At 41.0% G+C, this 22935-nt stretch overlaps 1 protein-coding gene across 1 annotated transcript in view; it reads left to right on the top strand.

Annotated features, from left to right (window-relative positions):
- The window catches only part of cadm1a (cell adhesion molecule 1a), a 318772-nt gene extending 296065 nt beyond the window's left edge, over positions 1 to 22707 (top strand). Inside the window, exons 10-11 of the mRNA XM_079283399.1 lie at positions 20684 to 20812; positions 22573 to 22707. Coding sequence (XP_079139525.1) covers positions 20684 to 20812; positions 22573 to 22691 — 248 coding nt within the window. The 3' untranslated portion in view covers positions 22692 to 22707. The remainder of the gene's footprint in view (positions 1 to 20683; positions 20813 to 22572) is intronic.
- The last annotated feature ends 228 nt before the right edge of the window (positions 22708 to 22935 follow it).

Raw genomic sequence — 22935 nt, 5'->3', positions numbered from 1 at the left:
ACGCTTGGTCTAAGCTTCAAACTATGACACTCTATAAGTAAATCCCTTGCGTCAGTTTTGGCCGTGTCGCAGACGGCGTGTCAATATGTGCTTTATACATGTTTAGTGTCTCTTAAAAATAAAATTCATAGGAAGTTAGGTTTAGGCAACAAAACTATAGCGTTAGGAAAAGAGCGTGGTTGATAACTTATCCTTACTGTCCCATAATCATTAAATATCAGAGAGTAGATTTAACTTTGAAGCACCTTGTTGCATAAATGCAAAAGCAAATAAAAACGCTTTTCTGAAACGATAACGCTTAAAGATAGTAAGTTCATCTTGATATCACACATCTTTCAAAAATATGTTCAAATTTATGCATGAATGAATTGAATTAATGATGCAATCAGCATAAATTGGCATGTTTAATAAATCACACTGATGGTGTTGGGATGTGAGGCAGTTGAAGTGCCTCCTGACACGGTGTTGATTTCCTGTGTCAGACAGACACGCCTGCAGCAGTCGTGGGGCTCTCTCCCTGTAAATGATGTTGGCAGCTTGTATTGGCCAGGCCACAGATGCTTTAGTCTCCTATTTGTGAGATTTGTTGTCGACATTTATGAGTTTTTGAATGGTTTCCCCAGATGTTATACTGTATCTCAGCGGTTCCTAAGTGTTAGTGAGCTGCGCCTTGAAAAAAATGTGTTTCCTCTCTGGTGCGGTAGTCAGAGAAAACGTGTTGTGCATCAAGGTAGGACTCTCACACGCAGAGAACAAAAGAGATTCCGACGAGTACATTACAGGGCTTCACAGATCAAATGTGCATGGAGTGCAAGAGTGCAAAGGTTTCAGTCCAAGATGAGACATGCATGATGAGTCACACTGGGGTTCCTAATGACTTGACCTTGCTGCTGGCAATTTGCTCAATTAAGCCCTAGATGATGCACCTGTAGAGAAATTCACATATAGGGTGACCAATCATGCACAGGAAAGTCTAATATGGGCTGAAAGTCTGCACTTTTGCACATTTTGTCGCCCTAATGTATCAAATAGAAACATTTAAAGACTCTCGTCTGAACCTCAATTCTCTGCGTGTGAGTTCTCCCCTGATGCACAGCTCAACTCATAATAATTGTCTTTATGTGTAATTATGAACTTCATTGATGCATCATGAATATATGTATAGTAATATCAACTGGAAATTTGACTAGAAATGTTGAACTAATTGCAATAAACAGAGGCTGTCTAGAATCAAGATTGTGCATAATTCAAGGCCAGTGTGAAGTTGCGTGACATATCTTAACATTTTCCGCAAACTTGCTTATTTATCGAACTATTTGTTATATCTTAAATACATCTCCAGATCTCTCTGTCTAAAACTACCACTCCGAGATCATCGGATGATTACGAATGGTGAATGGCGTCCAATGCCATTGTCCAGTGCCGATGCAGAAAGTAGTGCTCTTTATGGAGCAAGGTTTTTCCTTCTTCTTCTCTTCCATTGAAACCAAAATAGCTTTTGATGCTACTTGTGTCTGTATCTTACAATAGCCCTGAGAGGTGAGTGAGAAAAAAAAATGGTGAAACATTTTTGACAGAATATTCTTTCTCAGTTCCTTAAAAGAAAACCGGTTAGAAATAAAGTTTTGGCAGGTGGAAAGTGTTTGTTGTTGTAATACTCATCTTGGCAAGATTATCCTGGCAAAACCTTCTTTTTTTTCCCGCCTGTTCTTAATTCATAAACACAGGAGAGAAAACACTTTAGATCAGACTGGGTATCTCTTTAAGTACATTCAAAATAAATCATCAGCTATGTTTGCTGCTGTAATCCATATAATAACAACATATCAAATAACAATGTGAAAACTATTTGATCTGAAATGTGAAAGAGCCCGCTCTTAGTGATGAACCTACAGAGAATGATCAGCATGGTCTGCTGCTCCCGTCGGCGTTGCGGAGCTATAAAATGCGTTTCAGCTCATTGTTGCTCGTTCTAGCTGTCCAACCCAGAACGTTACTCTTCAGGTTCACTGTCACGTTTCATTTTCGGCCGTAGCAGGCAGCTGTTTTCAGTGAGAAAGCTGTTATAAACCCACTGCACACATAGAGAGAGCATGTCCGTCATATCAACTAAAGTGGTGATGAGAGATGCTGTGTGTTGTCTGGCCAATTAAATCCGTTATTGCAGGTTTAAGTTAATTATCAAGTGAAAAAAGAGGTTTTGACGACCTGTCACTTGTTTGACTTTGTTTACAGTAGATGTGTTAGATGTATCCTAGTTCATCACTGAGTGTTGATTTGTTAAAAAGAAGGGGAAAAAGGTTTTCAGTTACAGTATTTCCCTCATAAAATATTTGTAAAATGCAAAAGAACATGGGCTTAAACCAGATGAATGGGTTTTCAAGGTGGATTGATGGAGATGAGATTTCATTAATATGCATACACGATTTGGTGAATGAACATTAGTGAAGGGTTCAGGTGTTCTATCGAATATTTGAATATAATTAACTCAATTATTCCACAGGGCTCATGTTGATGTGAAATCGGGCTTTCAGTAGAAATATTAGGCAGTTTCTTTTTCAGCTGACTAATCATGTTTTCGACCCCTGAAATGCCAAACAGCAGACACACACAACAGAGCCTTGGAACACGTCTAAATTATCCTTAAATGCAAAGCTCACGACGTATCGATCACATTTTATTACGTCAAATTATTTTTGCTCATTTTTCCTTGAAGGTTAAACCTGCTTTCTTCTAAAATAGCAGGAGATAAAACCATAAAGCCAGCTGCTCTATAGAGGTTACCAACAATGACCGTCCTGTGAGAATGAGAATAGGACGTTGACAAGACACCTTTTACTTTGATATATATATTCAAGGTCATCATTTAGATGTACATTTCATTCAAATACAGATACAGTGTTAGTACCCTGTTCATTTTAACACCCAACAGCATGCTCTATGCATGCCACTGTTTGAAAACACAAGCTTGAACACGTGACCAAATTATAAATCATTTCAAAAACACAAGTTTTCAAATTTCCCGTATCGGTTGTACATGTGCTGATACATCGAGGTCAAAGTTGTTTCGCTTTAAAAAAGATTTAATATTGATATTTTCATAATAACGATGTGTAAAATGACAATGTGGCAAAGTGATTTTGCAGCCTCATGAAAAGTTATTGCATTTCGCCCCAACACAACACCTAATTGATGTAACCACACCTCCAGAACCCAATTGACCCATTCAACATCTTTTCACAAGGCTACTCTTTCAATATCAAAGAATACATGTATTAATCAGCGCACACACACACACAAGAGCGTATCGCACTCAAAGTGCTTAACATGTTTTGAGTTCAAAATCAGCAGAGGCGTGTGGAAACCGCAATGAACGATAACGCTGTTGTGTGTCTACTCGACGTGTAAAGATACTGTTTTCAAGTGTCACCTTAATAGGTGATGTGTCAAAATTCACAGCTTGATTCTGTTGCCTACGAGTAAAAGTAAAATAGTTATTGCAAGTTTAACAAGTTTAAAACAAATCGTAGGGTCATAAATATCAATCAAGCACTTTTTTTACACACCAACACAGTCCTGAGGAGAGGTCTGATCAGGCAGTCACTCGTGTGGGTGTCCAGACCAAATACAATGCAGACGTTTTTTTCAGCAAGCAGTGAATCACTTTGTTATGACTTGGATTTCAAGCCCTGATTCAATGAATGTTGACCGTGATGAGTCAGTGACGGTCAATGCCAGGATAATAGCATCAATAGCATCATGTCCCCAGAGATAGAATGGGCCAGTAGGTAGAGAAAGAGGAAGTTATGAAGATAAAGAATCGACTCAACAAACTCAGTCTGCCATATCTGTAAGAATACCTTACAGCTGTTTGTTTGTGCCTTTTATACATTTCACAAAGGTCCGATACCATGGAAACTCAGCTGCAGCTAATAATAACGAGAGCAAATATGTTTGACTGAAGAAAGGTAAATAAGTTGCAATAACAGTCAATTTTGTGTAGATTTCTGTTTTGTTCTGCTTGAAGCTGAACCTGGTAAAAACTTTTGCTGCAACACAATTCATAATCATCTGGCCATGTCCTGTGTTGGCTAATCAAATACCATAGACTGTATATAAACAGTAGACATGCCATCGCTGTTTGGTTTGTGCACTACGGCTTTGAAGCCTTGAATTCTGTATTTTGGCCGTCGCCATCTTGGTTTTTGGAGCAGGAAGTGACATGAGAGAGTGGAGCTGGAGTACAACTGAAAGCTGAACAGATTTCTTTTTAGGTGACCAAAATTTTACATTTGTTTCCACAAACTGAAAAGGGTTCAAGTTCTCAGACAAAAAAACACAGACATCTCCCAGACTGTACAAGGCCGCGGTAGCGACCTGTCAATCACAATCACAAGCTCCGCCCTGAATTAAAAAAAACTAAGTGCATTTCATTCCTTTTTAGTGCCATTTAAATGATGATGAATAATTTGGGTGTCAACAGGGCAATCTCCAAAAATCCCGGTGTATTTGAAAAAAAAATGCTAATGCATGTCTAGGATCCCTGTGCCCAGTGTGTGACACCAAGTCAGAGCCTGTTAGAAAAGCACCGGCGCTGACCGCCTCGCTCCCCATATCCTTCGCAAATGTTGTTGCCATGGTGATGCCCCGCTTGTCACGACTAAAAAGAGAGAGGAAGCCGAGACACCATTGAGCTCGAAGGCACTTCTCGAGATTGTCCATTTCCCTCTAAAATAGGCCAGGTATGGGGAAGTGGCACAGAGGGCAGGCGGGAACAAATTAAACATGCGCCCGAGCGAAGAAGAGGCTCCGAGATGAGCTGCCGGTGGATAGGAGAAGTGGGTGTTGAAACGTTGTGTTCTTATAAATTAAGCTTTTGCTCTGATGCTGAAATGAGAGCGAGCGAGAGAGAGACCCAGATACCCTGGAAAACTCCGACATAATGACTGCTTTTATTATGCATGTGGATAAACACCACTGCACATCTGGCTCTCGGAAGCTCTCGTGGCACAAAGTCATTTTCACTTGTGAGACCCACAGAGTTAAAGGTGCTCATTTGAAACCAAAACTACAGGAAGAGTTACAGGGAACAAACAAGTTCATCACGAAGACTTTCTCACTTACTTACAGTGTTTATCAGAGCAATACGATTACCTCCTTAAACATTGTGAACCACACTTGAGCGCTTGTTATTTAGGAATGTCAAGTACATGACGATCCACACAAATGAAACAAGGTGAGGTTGGTAACTGACACAAAATTGCTTTTGTCCCTCAAAAACCATTGAGATTTGAATTTTATAGAAAATATATTAAAGTCAAACAATTAAACAAGAAGAGTTTACTTATTTTAATTCTCAGGACGGTGGGATTATGCATTGAGAGATTTGTTACTATACCGAACATCAGTATTTCTAATAATCTGTCAGTATATTGGCACAAATCCCAACCACTCCATCGTCCACTACTTTTGTCAGCTTTCTCCTGTTGCATTGTGGGACAAGTGGCCATCAACACCACAGTCAATAATCATGGCTTTTGCTTTGCTGGAGGATTGTCTTTTGTGTTCATGGTACCTGCATGAGGTAAATCAACTCCCTGTACCTCGTTTCTAAAAATGCAGGTGGTCCACGGTTCAGAGCCAGCGTTTCTGGTGTCGAATGTTCGAGCGGCGCTTGCTCGTCTCATCTCACTTCCCTCTCCTCACTCTGAATGAAAGGGCATGCTAGTCGAAGGTGTCAGTTGCTTTAGCGGATGGCTAGCTGCACTGACTAATTTCCCATCCGGAGAGGTGAGAGCGTCTGGAAAGGACACACCTGCCAACACTGCTGTCAGCAAGCGTGTGGAAGTAGTCGGATAATTGAGCCGCGCTCAGAGATCTAATAGTGGAGAGGAAATACAGCAGTATAATGGCCACTTTGCTCACAGCAGGATTGTGGCAGGTGAAGCACGGGACCTTTCTCTTTAATCCCAGGACTCAGCTGTCACATTTGGATGTCATTAAAGCGACAAGGCATTCATTAAATGACAAGGCCATACTGTGTCAGATTACCATCAGGTATTGATGTGCAACAAATGCAGTGATTGTTTCTTCAGACTCTTGATTACTGCTGCACGGGGCAGCTAACTTGGGGAAGTATTTCGTAAAGGGGAAGTGTGTGTCCGTTTCGTGTTTATGTGTGCGCGCTCCATGTGTATCTCAATGCGTGGTTCCTATGCTGAGGATGGAAACGATTGGGGAAGACGTGTTTGAGGATTTGGCCAAATTCCAAATGCTGTCCTTTTGACTTGAAGACTGAGTCCTTGCTGAGTCAGCAGTGCACTGGTGATCTTGGGCTGACTGGCTATCAAAGGGACAGATGGCCTTGCCAACATCATTGACTGCCTGACATATTGGTAGGTTAAAGGGACACGATGGCAGTTTCTTTTCTTTCTTTCTGTTGACAGCCAGGGCATTAGTATGATGATTGTGTGCATACGAAATGTATTTTTTTGATTTGATGTTTTTGACCTTTGTACGCGGTGAACCCGATTTATGGAATTAGCATTAAAAAAAGCCTCTATTTTTAGACTCATGGAGTACACACAGATGATAATGGTGAAATCAGAGCAGCGGTGTGCGAAGCTTAGCAAAGGGTCAGTTCAGTGTGACTCTCCCTTCTGCATTCACCAACATGTATAGAAATAGGAAATATAGGGTTAAAGCCAGGATGACTCACACTATTAACTTCCTGTTTACAGTGGCCAAAGCACGATGGGAACAAATGTTAATAAGAAAAAGACAAACAACCGGACTGACAAAAATCCAGGAATATTAGCTTTATTTTATTTTCGGCTTTATATTTTTGACAGTCTCACTCTCCTATCCATTTATATTTACTTTAGTTTGTAGTATGTTGAAAACCTGCTGAGAAATACCCGACCAATATACAGTGGCATAAAATGTTTTATTTTCACAAAGGTGCTCTCAAACGCGTGCAGTAGCAGTAAACATGACATTTCTGAGTAAACCTATTCTGAAAATATCAATATATGACATTCCATGCTGAGACTATATGCCATAAACCTGTGAATAGTGAGTGAAAACTCAACAAATCCAGATGAGGGCTGAAAGGTTTTTTGTTGAGCATTGGCACAGATGCTTTATTTCTTATGTGTGGTTTGGCTTAAAGGTGTGTTTCTGAAATGGAAAGAAACTGATTTTTTTGAATTATCTTAGCAGGGCAGAGATGTCAATGGGGTGGTAACCTACTGCTGTGTCACTGCAGGAATATTGCAAAACCTTCAAGTTGTTTCACATATTGACTGCATCATGATTTTAAGTTAGTGGAAACCTGTCTCACCGTCCTTTAGAAACGAAAAGAAGGTTTGCAGCTCACAAACGTGCTGTCATTTAGTTATGAGGTTGCAGAGGGGTTCTTGTTTTTGGTAACGCTGTAAAGTAACATTACCCAACACTGATTATAAGGAGTCTGTTCTACATCAGTGCCACTATGGAATCCCTTTCTTTAAGATGCATGTGCCTGTTTCATATGTGCACACAGAGATAGATGTGTTGGTATTTTGAGACCGGCGTCCGGTGGCTTGAAGCCGCCTTCGGGGCTCTCTACAAATGAGGCACATATGCTCCATTAATTAGTTTTAGACTCGCAACCGAGTATGGCAGGTGACAAAGTTAAGTGAACCTCTAAGGTTACGTCTGGCTTTCACATGGTGAAACAGACAGGGCTGGTGACATGAGATCTTTTTAATTAGTCTGTACAGCAAAGGTACACATTTTAAACATGAGGTCAACAAGTGGCAAACGTGTTTTATGTGTGTATCATTTGTTACAGTCATACTTTTTCATGGTCCAAAGGGTCAACACGGGTGTTGCGATATACTGGCATTGATGATACTTAAAAAGTACAATATTTATTTGATTTTAGTAATACAATAATAATCATATTGTGTAAATAATCCAGAGCCCCGTAGATCATTTCCGTGTCTTTTGCTTCTGGCTTTTGTCAGTTCGTCTCGTAATTTGAGTTTACCGGTAATTCATTTGCCAAGGAAATCAACAAAGCACACAATAAATCAATTTTACCGGCATTTCAGGTGACTCAAATCAAAATATCAAAATATTGCATCCATGCCAGTGCTTACTGTTTCCAATGTACATGGACTATCGTACTTTTTTTGTCAGAAGATGTTCAAAATGACCGAATATTACGATATCATTGGTAATAGTGTCATGTCATTCTATTAAAATCTACATCATTTTCTAATGTCCTAATGCTTTTATTGAAACAGTTTGAATCAGACCACACAAACTATCCGTCAATCATCCAGCTCTGCTAACAACATAGCATATTATGCTGTAATCATATACATACATAGAAAAAAAGAATCACATTATGTTTCTGTAATCTGGCCGTAATCTTCCCTTGATGTCTGCGGACCAAAATGTCACTGCAGTCCATCCAACAGTTAGATATTTTAGTCTGGACTAAAGTGGTGAACATACTGACTGAATGGGCAATTATTGTCTGCACATTGTGTATGCCTCTATTCGCCCACAATGTGTTGTTTTAGGTTAATGGCATACGTCTATTAAATGGTAAAACATTTCTCCGATACAATGCAGGTTGTATGTATTCATATTATATCTATTTCTTCCTTAATAATGATGATAATTTGGTGCTCCAAGCAGGCAGACACAGCAGGTGGTGAGCTTGAGGCTGGCATTATTCCTCACAAGTCTTAGTTGCACAATAGGCTCCCAAGGCATGTGACCTGCATGTTCCTTGCTTTTCAATGCTCTTATTATAATTTGCATTGAGGCTCAGTGTTGTCATGACAGCAGCAAGTCTCGCAACTTTCAGCTGAGACAGTCGTACTGTTCTTTTTATTTATTTATTTTTTAGCTTAGCTGGGCCATTGCTGGCCCCAAGGACAGCAGGGCAGAGACGAGAAAACGAAAACACCTTCACACATCTTCCAAAAGAATGAAAATCACATCTGAGGGGAAATTGAAATTGATTATTAATCGGCATTGCAAGAGGAGCCCCTTCTTCCCTATTTCCCTCTCAGCAAATGCTTCCTTCCGAGGCTTTGGTCACTCTCTTGTGCCGTTCTAAAGTTCTGGGTGTTTTGCAGAAAATGCTGGAATTCCCATGATGCCAAAACCAGGGCTTTGTCATTGCAAGGATATCGGTTTAAAAAAGATATATTAATAAACAATACCCTCAGCATTTAGTGTCGTGGAGATCATCCATCCTCACTGGCTTCGCTCGCTGTTAGCAGCTCGGATTCAAAGTCTGGCGAGCTGTGTGTGGAAAACAGCGGATTTTCTTTTCTCTCTTTTTCTTTTTTTTTTCCTGACACCATCCATGCATGTAAACTGGCCTGAATTTCCTTTGAGGTGAGGCTTGGATTAGAGGCCGACACCCTGTACTCAGCCCTGTTATAGGATTTTATTATCACTGCAGGTTTTTTTTGTCAGCGTTGCTACACCAACGCAGAGATTGTGCCACATCGCTGCTCCTGAAAGACGGACAAAATAGCATGACAAAGCCAGCATACAAGGACTAAGATAACAAAGAAAATATCAGCGCTCGGCCTCTATCTTTACATAATGCCTGAAATCCAGTGTTTTTTTTCTCTTGGCTTACCGGCCAAAATGTGTGCAACAAAGGTCAAACCTCACAGAGTCATTTGATGTACTTTTAAACAACCACACTGTGATGGGGTCAGTAAAAATGAAGACCATGTCCACGTGGATTTGGAACAACCGCCTTTAACACACATTGCAGTTGCTCTTATTTGAGTAGATGTGATTTAAACAATCATCTGCAACTTCAATTATAATCGCCCTTTTCAGACTTCCTGACATTGTTTCTATACATCCTTGTTTTCTCTGGTGGCCGCCCATCGTTATGTACAATGTGTGAGAGCATGCAGAGGCGTCGTCGAGCACTAACTATGAAAAGAGCCGTGCCAAAAAAGTGTCAGAGTAGATCTGCTTGTCCTTGCAGAAGAAGTGGCGTTGGAACCTTCGGCTACGTTTAGATTGCAGGCAAAAGAGGCCCGAAGCCAGTCACAAATTCCCTCGCTTCCACTGCACATCAACTTATAAATGAAATCGTAAAACATGGAGAGTGCCTCCATGTTGACTTTATGCTCAAGCGGGCTGGGAGTGACGCTGTTCTTCTTTTATACTGTTCTTCGTTCATAGCTAAACCTTTGAAAAATAATGAGCAGTAGTTCGTAGATATCCCACAATCTTGTTAAATTAAACTTAAAATGTGATTCAATAGGGTTTAAAAATGAATCGTTATTGGTGCAACCAAGCCTTGGCTTTGTTTCAACCTTAAAGCAACTCAAGGGGAAAACAACCCGGTTAAGGCCTCAACAAAGTGGACTTGAAGTACACTCATGAATGAAATGGGTTGTTTTAAAAGGCAACAACTTATCTCATTTAGTTGTTTAACTCAGAGGGCTCTTGCTTATGGTGTTCCCTGCGTTCAAACTAGAAACATACAAGTTTTAATCTGCAAATCATCGCAACGTATTCTTTTGTTTTTGGATTTGTTGAGTCAGTGAGGTGAGATATGAAAGGTTTGTGTGGACAGATCCTCTCTGCATCCATGCAGTCTGTTGACTGCATGGATGCAGATGTAGTCATTGTCTCGCGCTCTTTTTCCGGGATGAGCCCCTCATTTCCTTGGCACAGTTCCTTCACCCAGGGATGTCTCCGCTGAGTACACAGATCTACACAAAGCCCCCAATGTAATTTCACTGATACTATTCTGTCTCACAACACCGGGGCACACACACTCCTGTTATTGTTATCACTATACCAAGAGCAGGGGAGGAGGCGCAGGACTTGACTTAGGGAGTCAATTTAATCAATGCCTTCCATTTCTGTCACGCTGACCTTGATGGGATTGTTCTCTTCGTATCGCTCGAACACAGTTTAATGTTTTCGTGATGAGTAGCGTCACGGCATTTTCTTTTATAATGAATACGTGATCAATTGTCAGTCATTCATTTTGACCTTATCTCTGCTAAAGTCAAAAGATGACATTTTCTAACACGAGGGAATCCTCAGATGTCTGGTGTCAGGTGAGGAATCATTCAACGTGAGCACACACAAAACGCAAACCCAGGCTTCTGGCCACCTTTCACATCCACAGCCATAAATCCTGGGGAGTTTTTCAGCCGATGAAATGACCGGGGCTGGAGGCAGCTCAGTGGCAGCGGGATGGGAGGAGAGCGTTGGTGGGGGTGGGGGTTGATAATCACGCTTGAGAGAAGAAAGGGCAGTCTGGTGGATGGAGAAAAACTCCACTGGGCTTCTTTTCTTTTTTTCTTTTTTTTTTTCAAACAGTGCCCCCATTAACAGGACTGATGTGCATCTCTGCAACAAGCTGCAAACTCATTTGGCCTTGGGAGCCATAGAGAGTCCTCAATGTGTTAGGATAAGTCACTCCTGAGACCACTAAAAGCCATTATTAGAAGGTGTTTATTGAGCTAGCCGTGGCCCAGATACGGCTTAATATCCTGAGAGCAGTTATAGCCCGTAATTATATGACATTTTGAATGAATACCGAACGTGATTAGATAAATGATGAATAGCTCCATCAAAAAAAAAACAAGGTGCAAGGTTTCTTAAGAGATAATGCACTGTTGGCTTTTGTTCTGCTTGGAACATTTGCTTTCCTTCTGACTGCATTGGTTGCACCCAAAATAGAATTCCTTACATCCACTAATCTACATATATAACATGAGGAATACCACAAAAGAAGAAATACCTGTCGTAAATGTGGCAATATATCCATATATAGTTTCATTTTCAGCTGTGTTTTAGCTTTCTATATTCAATGCAGGCCCACAAGTTTGTACCAGAAAGTATAAATGAACGTTGAATACTGGTGACTTGTTATTTCCAGAAGAACAATGCCTCAGTGTAACCGGTAATTATAACTGTCATTTTGCTGCAAAAGAAGAAATAATTATAGAATGAAAAATTATATGAATTCATATTGAAATGAAGTGTCACTGTCCTCTTTGCTTTGTCTAATTGAATTACAGCAAAATGATGTCACAGCCCCCCTCCCAATCCGCAGAAGTGTAGAAAAGCTCATTATAAGTGGAAGTCCAACAGAATTATATCTCTAATAACTCAAAATTAACGTATTTTTAGTTTTTTCTCGGTATAGCGACTTGTGGCTGTTTGACCAAAATAATTTGTCATATCCGCCTTGAAACCATCTGTGTACGATCACGATTTAAAGAAATTAGATCCTCATTGTTTTTCCCCGCAACAAATCTTTAATGAAACGGTATAATGGTAAATGGACTTGTACTTTAACACCACATGTCATCATTCACATCATTTAGTCTTTCATACACTGATGTCAGGGGCTACCATGCAAGGTACCTGCCCATCAGGACTACTCATCATACCGGTCGACATGGTCTGATGGAGCCGGGATCGAACTGATTGAGAGGCGACCCTGCTTTGCCACTGAGCCACGGTCGCCAACACATGATGCAATCTGCGTCTTGTTGCATCTATCCACATGCTACTTTATCCTCCCTCCCCCCCACACCACCACTAATTTTACACATGGCCACATGAAATAACCCCAATGATCATGTGTCTTCTTATCTCACAGTACATATGGAAATGCTGTCTGTTGCATTGTGGGAAATGTAGGTTCCATCACATTTGGAGCTCGACCGACACTAGGAACCTGTACTATACCTGTACTATACTATATGCCTCTCGAAAGCCCTCCGAATTTATACAAGTGTAGTTCTGAACCGCTGAAGTATTATAATATCACACGTGATCAGGTTGGGATCCTCAAGCCAAGTGTTTTTTTCAGGTCACTGCCACATATCAAAAGTAATGAGGCCTTTAAATAACAGACTTCACTATTCGGAATCAGGGATCAGGCTCGCAAAGCCAGAACTGTCTCTTGAATCACCACAAAAGTAAAAACTTGATGACGTTGGTTTTAATCATTTAATTTTCAACTTTATTTGACCCTTTAGCTACTCTGTTTTTAATGGCGCCGCTGTCTTTTTAACACGAAACCCTTTTTGATACTTTGAAAAAGACTCAGTCTTCGGCCAAGTCGCTCTGTATGTGAGCAGTGTAGTGCGCTACCCGAGAGGCAAACGATTTAACTGACATATTTAAATAGGTTCAATGAATAGGTTCATTGGGACTTGAATTACATTCACTCTTTAACCGAGAGTGTTGTGTGGATCTTGACGAGCCAATGTGCTCTTATGACACCCCACCCGCATCGCGCCGCTGTATTCCTGATTGCCCTTCTATCTGCAGGCAGCACGGGCACACCAGTAAAATCACGAATGCTTCATTAGCAGATTAGGAGATCCAATTCGGAGATCTCCTCTTTCTCAAATCAGGCCTCTGTCAATATGTCTTGTGAAAATGAGATACTCCCACTTAAGGTGAGCGCTTCTCCCACTGAAAAAATGACCACTCTTGATTGAATGTTGCATGCTTTGTTTAGCCCCGTGGATACCTTGTTTGATGCCCATCTGTGATGAATCATTTCTATTGCTGCACATTTCAAAGGGAGACTGAGCTGTGGGTCAGCGTTAAGATAAGTCCAGACAGACATGAACGTAATATGAAATTACAGAGCTGGATTCTGCAACTGTTTGCCTCTGTGTTTACATCGGGTTTCTGCTATACCTTGCTTTTAAACTGACAACTTGCGACTCACAGTTTTATTTGGAAAGGACTTTATATGGATCCAGAACAGAAAGCAGTACTGTTGCTTGTGATATACAGTAATAATAAACACCCCCATTGTGGTTATCATCTATCTTTTTACATCCCTACACCCCTGGGTTATTGCCCGTAGATCCATCATAAAATCTCCCTCTGAGCAGCCTCCAACAGACGACACACAGCAGCTATTTATGCTTTAAAGCTTTATTCATTCATATTCGGCCACTAGGGGGCAGAACAACTCCCAAACAAGCTCACTGACTGAAACTTGATTGTTCCCTTATCAACACAAATAAATAGCAATATTTGATCAACATAAATCCTCGTCTGAATGACCTTAAATTGTATATTTAACCATCCTGCACTTTCACAAATTGAAATGCAAGAAAATAGGGAATCAAAATATATTTCCCATCCTCGGAAAGACTTCTACTTTTACCCAGGTTTACATTTTATTTAATACAACATGTTTGCAACCAGTAATCACCAGCCGCAGAGCAATGTTTTCATTTTCCTTTTGGCTCTGGTTTGGTCTCCGCGTACACTGAGAAAGAAACGTACCTTGCTCTCTAGCTACTAGATGCTCGACTTTCTTCAGTTTGGTGATAAGAGTCTGTTGATTTGACACTCTGGGACGAGAAGGTGGAGGAACGGCTGTCAAACTTGTCTGAAAATTCTAGAGTCGAGATCAAACAGCTGCATGGTTCTTTCAAATGTATATATATAAATGGCACCAACCATTTTGGGACATCGGTTGTGTTTTTAGGCTCCACACATGCGTGAAAGCACTTAACTGAACACTGCAACAGAAGTGACTTTCAAGGAAAGGCAATAAATACAATTGCCTTGAATGTGCACTTCTTTGATTGCTAAAACAATGACCCATGCAATTTTGACTCCCTATGTGAGATAATAACACAAATAAACTGTATTTCAAGAGGTGACAGTAATTGCTCATAATTGATACACACTGATATGACGTGCAAATTGATCGTTGGGACTGAGTGCTTCCAGAAACTGACAGCACATGCTCTGCAGCTGTCAAGCAGACAGTTATTCTGGCTTATAAACAGGGCTCTTTAAAAATGGAACCCAGACAACCCTCTTTTCTTTTTTTTTTGTTTGTTTGATTATGACAGAAATTGTTGGCTTTGTCATTCCATCAAGACCTTTTCATGTTAAGCTCTAGCCCTATTTCTAGGATAGAAATGTCTAAAATAGAACACCAAAAATCATCAACAATAGCTCCTCTACCAAAAGGCTTATGTGCATATTTCTGGTGTCCTTTGAAAAGTGCGCTGATAAGGTATATAAATCCATGTAAGTAAACTATTTATATTCCCATTTCCGAGTAAATAGATGCAATAAAACAAAAAATGTAATTGTTATCATCCCCTCGTATGTAATTTAAATTTCAAAGGCAATATCACCATTAAAACCAAGATTTCATGAACAATAATGCACCTGAATGTTCCCTCCGACTCTTTACTACAGCTGTGACTGTATATTTGATGAAAATATACAAAAATACAGGCGGTATATAGGCACTCTCCATGTTTTGGCCAGGTTTCCTGTTTTAATGACGGCTGTTTGCTGGGAGTTTTGATTCAAAACACAATTCATTTCCACATCGCCATGTTACAATTAACGTAAGTCGCACAAAAAACCTTTGAAATGACAGTTAACAAAAGCAGAGTCCCATGCTGTACAGGCAGATGTGTGGAGAATGGAAGGCCCACGGTACTTTACGAGATATTCCTCAGATTTGTCTCAGCAAGCTGAAGAGCGTGATGGAAGGCTTGTCGGTGTAATTGCTTCGATACAGCCAACGAGTGGTCAGCCAGAGTTCCCTTAGTGCAAGATGACGGCTGACTCCTGTTAGTCCCAACGTCACTGTAGAACCCTTAAGTAACTGAATCAAGAATCTGGATGTAAATTGTGAATTGTGCCTGATTTGTTGGCCCATTTAAAGGTACCGGTACTGTGTTTTTGAGACAAGGTGCGTTTAGGTGCATTAGAAAGCTTGGATTTTCTAGTTCCCACCGATACCAAACATCTTTTAAACACAACTCGCGCTTATATTTTGTACGACTTTATTGTTAAGATTTGACAACATACAGTTGAGTTACGGATACAAAGGAAGGTTGTGTTTTGAAAACGGTATCCCATCCGTACCTTCTGTAGGAAGACCATCTTTCATCGCTCCGTCTGTTGGGCTTATTGTTGCTGCGGCATGAGAGACCTGCAAAGGTCTAGATCCAGCAAACAAGTTGAGCTTCGTGCTGACTTTGATTTTGGGAAAGAGACGGTGTGCATCCTGAGTGATTCAATCATGCATCTTATTTTTTCTTCTCATTTTAAAAATGTAAAATCCAACTTTAAGAAGACTTAATTGCAATCAAACTAAGGAGAGAAAACAGGTGCCAGTGCTCAGTCAGTGATTAAAACACACGCCGCCAAAGCTAAATGTACTTTAGGAAACAGCACAAACACGCTACACGAACATTGCACGATGGAATCCTCCTGTGACAACAACCAATACACATGACGTTTGTTTTCGGTAAGAGGTGTTTGCATGAGAGCAAATATATTCTCTTTTTTTGTAGTTTCCTCTATTTTTCTGTCATGTTGGGAGAACAGAGAAAAGGGTGTTTGTTTTTCAACATGTCATGACATGAAGAATATTTCTCAGTTGGGTACAAACTAAGTGCTTGGAATAAGTTGAGAAAAACATGCACGTATTAACAAGCTGTTTTCTCATTAAAGAGAAGACAAGAACTGCTGGATTCATTAACATCTACATTTTGGATTCAGGGTTTATTTCTGAAACTAAACTTAAATCTCACCCAGCAAATCAACGAACAGCAGAACAGTTAATACAGGAAGAAAGGCAACTGGATTAAATAAACATATTTATAAATTGTACCCGACAATGAAGCTGAAGAATCATTTTTGGTTCATCACAACTCTGGTCTTATATATTTTTAGATCATTCTCAGAGATGACAACCAACCAAGTGAGTAATTCTAAGATCTCAACATTTAAGTACCGGTACAGGGTTATTATTACCCAACTTGTATTAAACCATGAATTATCCTTTCAATTTCACTTTCCATTGGCTACATCTGTGCCCACAGTGTGAAAATCAACCTCTTCAAACACACAGAACTTCAGTTTCAATTCTATCGAAGATCCCAAAGTTTCCAATGATAACAAATACGTCGGGCTGAATTTTGGTGAAATGAGTATGAAATGATGCATATGACATGTACAATATTTATTTTTGATGGAATAGTTATGAAAAAAAGATGTATTGGCTTTGAATATTTCTCTCAGTGTAAGCATCATACAACTTCAATGAAGAAGCTGGAACAAACTGTCAGACTCAAGGATTTATTTATTTTTTAAAGATATTTTTTGGCGTCTCTGCTTTATTGGGTAGTGATAGCTTGAAGACAGATAGGAAAGGAGAGAGAGGGGATGACACAGCAAAAGAATCGAACCCGGGCCACTGCGGTTAGAACCCATACTGATACAGCGCTCTACCAGCATCATATTTAATTGAGTGTCGCTTTAAAATGACAGCTCTTAAGCTAGAATGTCTCATTTTGGGGAATGCCCCTCGCCTCGCCTCCTCTCTCCTTGCGTCTCTTCCTCGCCTCATCTGCTGGCATCTCCGGTGCACAAGGGGCGAAGGAAGGAGGAGAGGAGGCGAGGAAAATAGTCAAGGACGTACAAACTGAGTAATGAGAGAGAGCCCCAGGTGAGGGGAGCCTTAAGGATTTCTGACCTTAAAGCAACCTGCAGGGGTGAAAGTGATTCCCATGTAGTTTATCGCTACTTTCAAGCTCTTTCAAAGTAAGAGGAGGTTTTAGTGACCACACAACCTTCCCTCTAGCACCACCAACAGGCCAGACTAGGGCCAGTCGTGTTCACGCAGGTTAATCCACGAGGCTCCAGTTTATAATGGAACGAAGCAATGTATGATATGGACTTGTGGAGACTTTCATGCCCCCCCCCCTCCCCCTTATCAGAGTTTTAACCAGGAATATTTGATTTAGACAACCAGGAATCGTTTATTACAACCGTCCAAGCTACCCCCCACCACTCTAACCACACCGCACACACCAAACACACACACACACACACACACTCTCCTGCTTCCCCAAAAGCCACAGTCCACATTAACATCGTAATAGGAAAGGGTGTTAAAGCACAGCTTTAGCAGCGGCTGACAAGAGCGAATTGGATGTCAGAGGGATTCCTGCTCAGTTTAATTGAATCTGCCCAGCACTAAAAAAGAAAATCTGAAGTCAAAATAACCTATTAGATCCATCAGGTAATGTTTTGTTGAGTCTGACAGGTGGCACTGCTCTGCCTCCCCCACCTCCCTCTGTTATCCCTGCAGGTTATAGCGCCGGTGTGTAGAGGTGGGTGGTAGCTGATGTTATCCATGATGTTTCTCTCTCTGTTTCTGTTATTCGTTAATAAATTGTGGCCTGCTGCTTCTTTTTCCCGGAGCTCACTCAGCAAATCCCTTGAGTGTAGAACTAGGCGGGAGAAGCGTGTGTCGGGGTTTTAGCGAGTTACTATAGCTAATGGATGGTGGGGGCTGATGGTTTCCTCCACGTGATCCGACTGCTAAGAGCTGGCTGGTGTTCAGTGCTCTGACTTTACTTTTTCTGGCATTCCCTACTTTCTTGTCTTTAAAAAAGACATTATCGAGGACGTGAAGGTTAAGTGTATGGTGTAATGGTATCTTAATAAGCTGAAAGCATGAAAATGCATTGGTAATGCACACATTATATCGTATACCAAAGTGCTAGGTGGATGGCGAATCAATTCCAGGTCACATCTCAATGCAACACTTACGCCGAGTAAGTTATCTTCTCTCCACCACCTTCACCTCCACCTCCACCCCTCCCGTTAATTTTACTCCAGCACATCGTGTGGGCTGGTGATGAAAAAATGTGCTCCTCCTTTGTGCTTAGAAGGGCCAATCACATCCCCTAACGGATATTAACTTTGGGTTGTCATGGATCCCTACACTTGATCAATAGCTTTCACATAGCATTAAAGCCAAGACCTTCAGGGGCTTGTTGTCCAGTCCCTGGCGCTTTTTTAAATTCAATTCAAGACTTAAACACATTATCCAACATTCCCACTCAGTAAATAGTTTGTAAATGTGTTGTTGTCTGCACGGTTGCCTGAAAGTTTCTTCTACAGCTTTCTTCAACAATGGCGTTTTTTTTTAAACTGACATTTGATGCAAGAAAGGTTAAATCGACTGTTAGGTCGTGTTAGGTGCATGTGCTGTTTTTATCAATCAGACACACCAGGCTTGAGTCACAGTGTGCATGTTGCACATAGAATTAACGGAGGATTGCACACATACTAAGAGGAGATGTGTTAGCAGAGATTGATAATGTATTCCATTTGAATGTACTGAGGAAAATGATCTCTGGTAGAAAAGGAGGCATAGCTCAGTTGGGATTGACAAGACCCACAGAGAGTTGTCCATCCATTGGCTATACCCGCGGGTAAACACAGCGTTACTCGGGTGGACATGGAGATGGACAACTATTCAAACCTATGGGCAGGTGCATGTCAGAGATTACGTCACAAATTTACTTTAGCTTGTAATGTTGTTGGTTTTTTTTTGATAAAAGTTCCAGCTTTTAAAACTGCTGCCGTGGTTCGACTTTAATTTGTGCGGGTGAGACGGACATTTTGTGTGTTTCTGTGGGGTCAGGCCAGATTTTTCGATCATACCTTTGTGAATGAAACATGCGTTCTACGTAAAAAAAACTGCCTGGCTTTCCCCTAATAACTGATTATTACATACAGATATGAATAAATTAGGCTAAACAGAGTGAGAGTATGAAATCATAATTTTACGAGCATTATTCAGAGTAATAGTAATGAGCTCTCCTTCAGAGTGTGTCTGGAGGGCAGTACCAGGAGCTGATGAGCTGCTGCCTTAGTAAATCAGGCGCTGAATACACACAGATTGCGGCCACAAAAACTCAAGGAAAATCGCAGCGCACGTTTGCCCGACACCATTTTCTCGGTAAATCTGTCCCCGAGTGATTTCACACAGCACGTCGGGAACATCGTCGTTCCTGTCCTGCTCAGTTTAATCAATTCCTGATTGCAAACCAAACTGTTATCGTCATGGCAATTTTGTAGAGTGGTTATTAAAATGTCGGCTAGATAAAAAGGAGCCAAACTTGTCCCAGGAGTAAAACAAAAGATACCAAAAGAAGACGTATTGCAGTGAATGCAACACATTTGGTGTGGATAAGTTCATTAGAGAATCAAACAAAGATACTCTACTCTTCATGATGAACAGCCATTGAGTGCATATTTTACCAACTATTTAGTCTTGTTGGAACTTTTTAATTATTTTTCATGAGTTTGGCCATTAAAGGGATTTTTTGATGTTTTGAAGTGGGTTTCTATAAGGTACTTATCCTTACTTAGTGTACTACCTACTGCTAGACGGCGGTCGGCAGTACCTGAGTTTGGAGGAAGTTTGGAGTGTACGCTATATTTAGAATATTCTCACGGCTCTATCTTGCCATCACACAGCCCTCTTCAACAGGGAACTGAACCGTAAGTTAAACGTATCCATGTTCTCTTCAAAGCAAGATTCCACGAAGAAATACAGTATAGATAAGTTCCCTTTCAAACTGGTGGCCTGCCGACCGCCGTCTACTGTGCAATGCACTGGCTGTAGATATGTACCTGATACAACCTCACTTAAAAATACCGAACTATCGTTTTAAAGTATCATCTCCAGATGCCTATCGGCACATTTGACTGTCAGACGTCCCAGCAGGGATGTGGTGGCTGATTGCTATTCCCACAATGTAACACAGAGAACTGTCGTCTATCCACACTGAGTTTCTTTTCCCTTTGCGTTCAGATTCACGAGCTGGAGAAGGAGCTCCCAGAACGGTGGACCATGCAGTGATTGGAGGAGTGGTGGCCGTGGTCGTCTTCGCCATGCTCTGTCTACTCATCGTCTTGGGGCGCTACTTCGCAAGACACAAAGGTACTGGACCTGAAAATACAGCTTCATACGCACAACTGACGCATTCACCTTTGCTTTCTAACTAAAGCTGCATTGGGACCGATTATCACATACAGCATGCATCAATGAAACTATGGACAGTAGATGGAAATGTTTACCATCCACAGGCGGTGACAGAGTGAAACAGCAGAGCTCTGGACTCAATCAGCCAATAAAACGCCACCCTATCGTCACACGTGACTGCCATGTTACTGTAGTTACTGTAGAAATTCTGAGGTGGGTGGGTTATAAAGATACTGTTCGACTTTGACTAACAACCACCTGGCAAATAAATCTCCTCTTTATTTGGAGAACATGGGACAGGATGTACAAACTGAGTTTTGGAAAATAAATACATGAAGATACATCACTACCGTACAAACCAAACCGTTCATGTTGATTAAAGGGAGTAAAATAAAATCAACAAACGGCATGAAAAACTGAAAAACTCAGGAAACATTTAGAGGCAGTTTAAAGAAAATGCAGTGTTTACAGACTACACTAACCACTAGCGTATATGTCCTCCTTACTTACAGGAATATTGTACCAAAGATTTTCTTGAAATAGCTTTGAAATGTATTCTATTTGTTTCATGTCTCTCAGCATAAAACAATGGCAATGGAAAGTCAATTAAGATCCTTTTTTGTGGCGAAACATATAAATGAAATGCATCCATGTGACTATGCAGCAGTAAAAGTCAACCAGAGACCACTTTGCCTAATGGCATTGTGTATGGTGCGAGTTGTAAGCTTTTAAAATTGCAGTAGATGCCAGATATGAATATTCATGAAAGAGCAATCATGATATAGAGAGGAGATTTTTTCTTTTGGTTGCCACACCTATGCAGAGCAATGTTGAGATGTGAGACTGGAGCCAGGGGAAGTCATTTAGGAAAAACAATACATCTATACTTTCAGTGGGATTAGAGTTTATTAACCGGCAACGGATGCGGATCACAGCATAGATGACATGACGGTTCAAACTAAGGCCAAAAGTCATCGGGTCGGACACCTTAAAGTGCCAATTTTAATCCATATCGGCAAACATTTTGTACCTATAACCAGGAGCACTTACCTCACCAAATATACACCAATCTTCTTCATCAGCAATGAATTTAACCAATTCTGCAAAGAAGGCAACGAACACTAGCCAATCAGAGGCTGAGTAGTGCCCGAGAACATAAATATGGGGAACAAAAAGAAGGAAACAAATAAATAGGATTTGGCTTCTTATCACATCCTCAAGATATCCCAGGTAACCATCCTTGTGATGCAGCACCACCTTATTTCCATCTATTCAAGCAGCACTTGTGCTTTTATTTCCACATTTTAAGTGCCCATCCTCAGTCGATCCAGAATGTCGCCTCCGTTATCAACCTCTGCTGTGATAGGATGTGAATAAATCTTTGAATAAATTCAGTTTTAAGGGGCTCGCAAGCTCCTTTTTCCCCCTCCTCTGAACTTGACAAGGTTAATTTGAAGGTGTGAGCCATGCTCTTCCACACACTCGATCATTTTAAAACCCTGATTTTCATGTGCCAATTTGAATGAAAAGAAGTGGAAATGATGTATAATCTGAATATTACAGCTTGCTGGTGTTAGGTTTGTGTAAATGGCCACACGGAGAAGGATTTACATAATTAGGTGCTGAGGGATGTAGAGGCACATTTTAATCTTTTGTATCATCTACGCAGCAGGCTATTACCCAGTCCGTGACTCTGTCCTCCATCCCCTCTACCTCAGGCACCTACTTCACACACGAAGCCAAAGGAGCGGACGACGCAGCGGACGCGGATACAGCCATCATCAACGCAGAGGGTGGCCACACCAACTCGGACGAAAAGAAAGAGTACTACATCTAATCAAAACGGGACCCCCTCACTCTAGTGTCCTCTTTGGGACCACGAGCTGTCTTTGGGGCCGGGGCAGGGGGAGAGGGGGGTTTGACGGAGGGATTCGAGTTGGTTCAGGATCACTTTTTAGTGAGAGTCAAGGGTTTAGGGAGTAGAAGAGAGGGGGGGGGGTTTAAAGAAAGGCCTGGTTTTAAGCCGTTGTTTAGTCTAGTCTGCAGATGTAGATGGAATGTTTTGTGTGTAAAAAAAAAAA

The sequence above is a fragment of the Melanostigma gelatinosum genome (genome assembly GCF_949748355.1).
Source record: "Melanostigma gelatinosum genome assembly, chromosome: 14".
Taxonomy (NCBI): domain Eukaryota; kingdom Metazoa; phylum Chordata; class Actinopteri; order Perciformes; family Zoarcidae; genus Melanostigma; species Melanostigma gelatinosum.
This window is presented reverse-complemented; position numbering and strand designations above follow the sequence as displayed.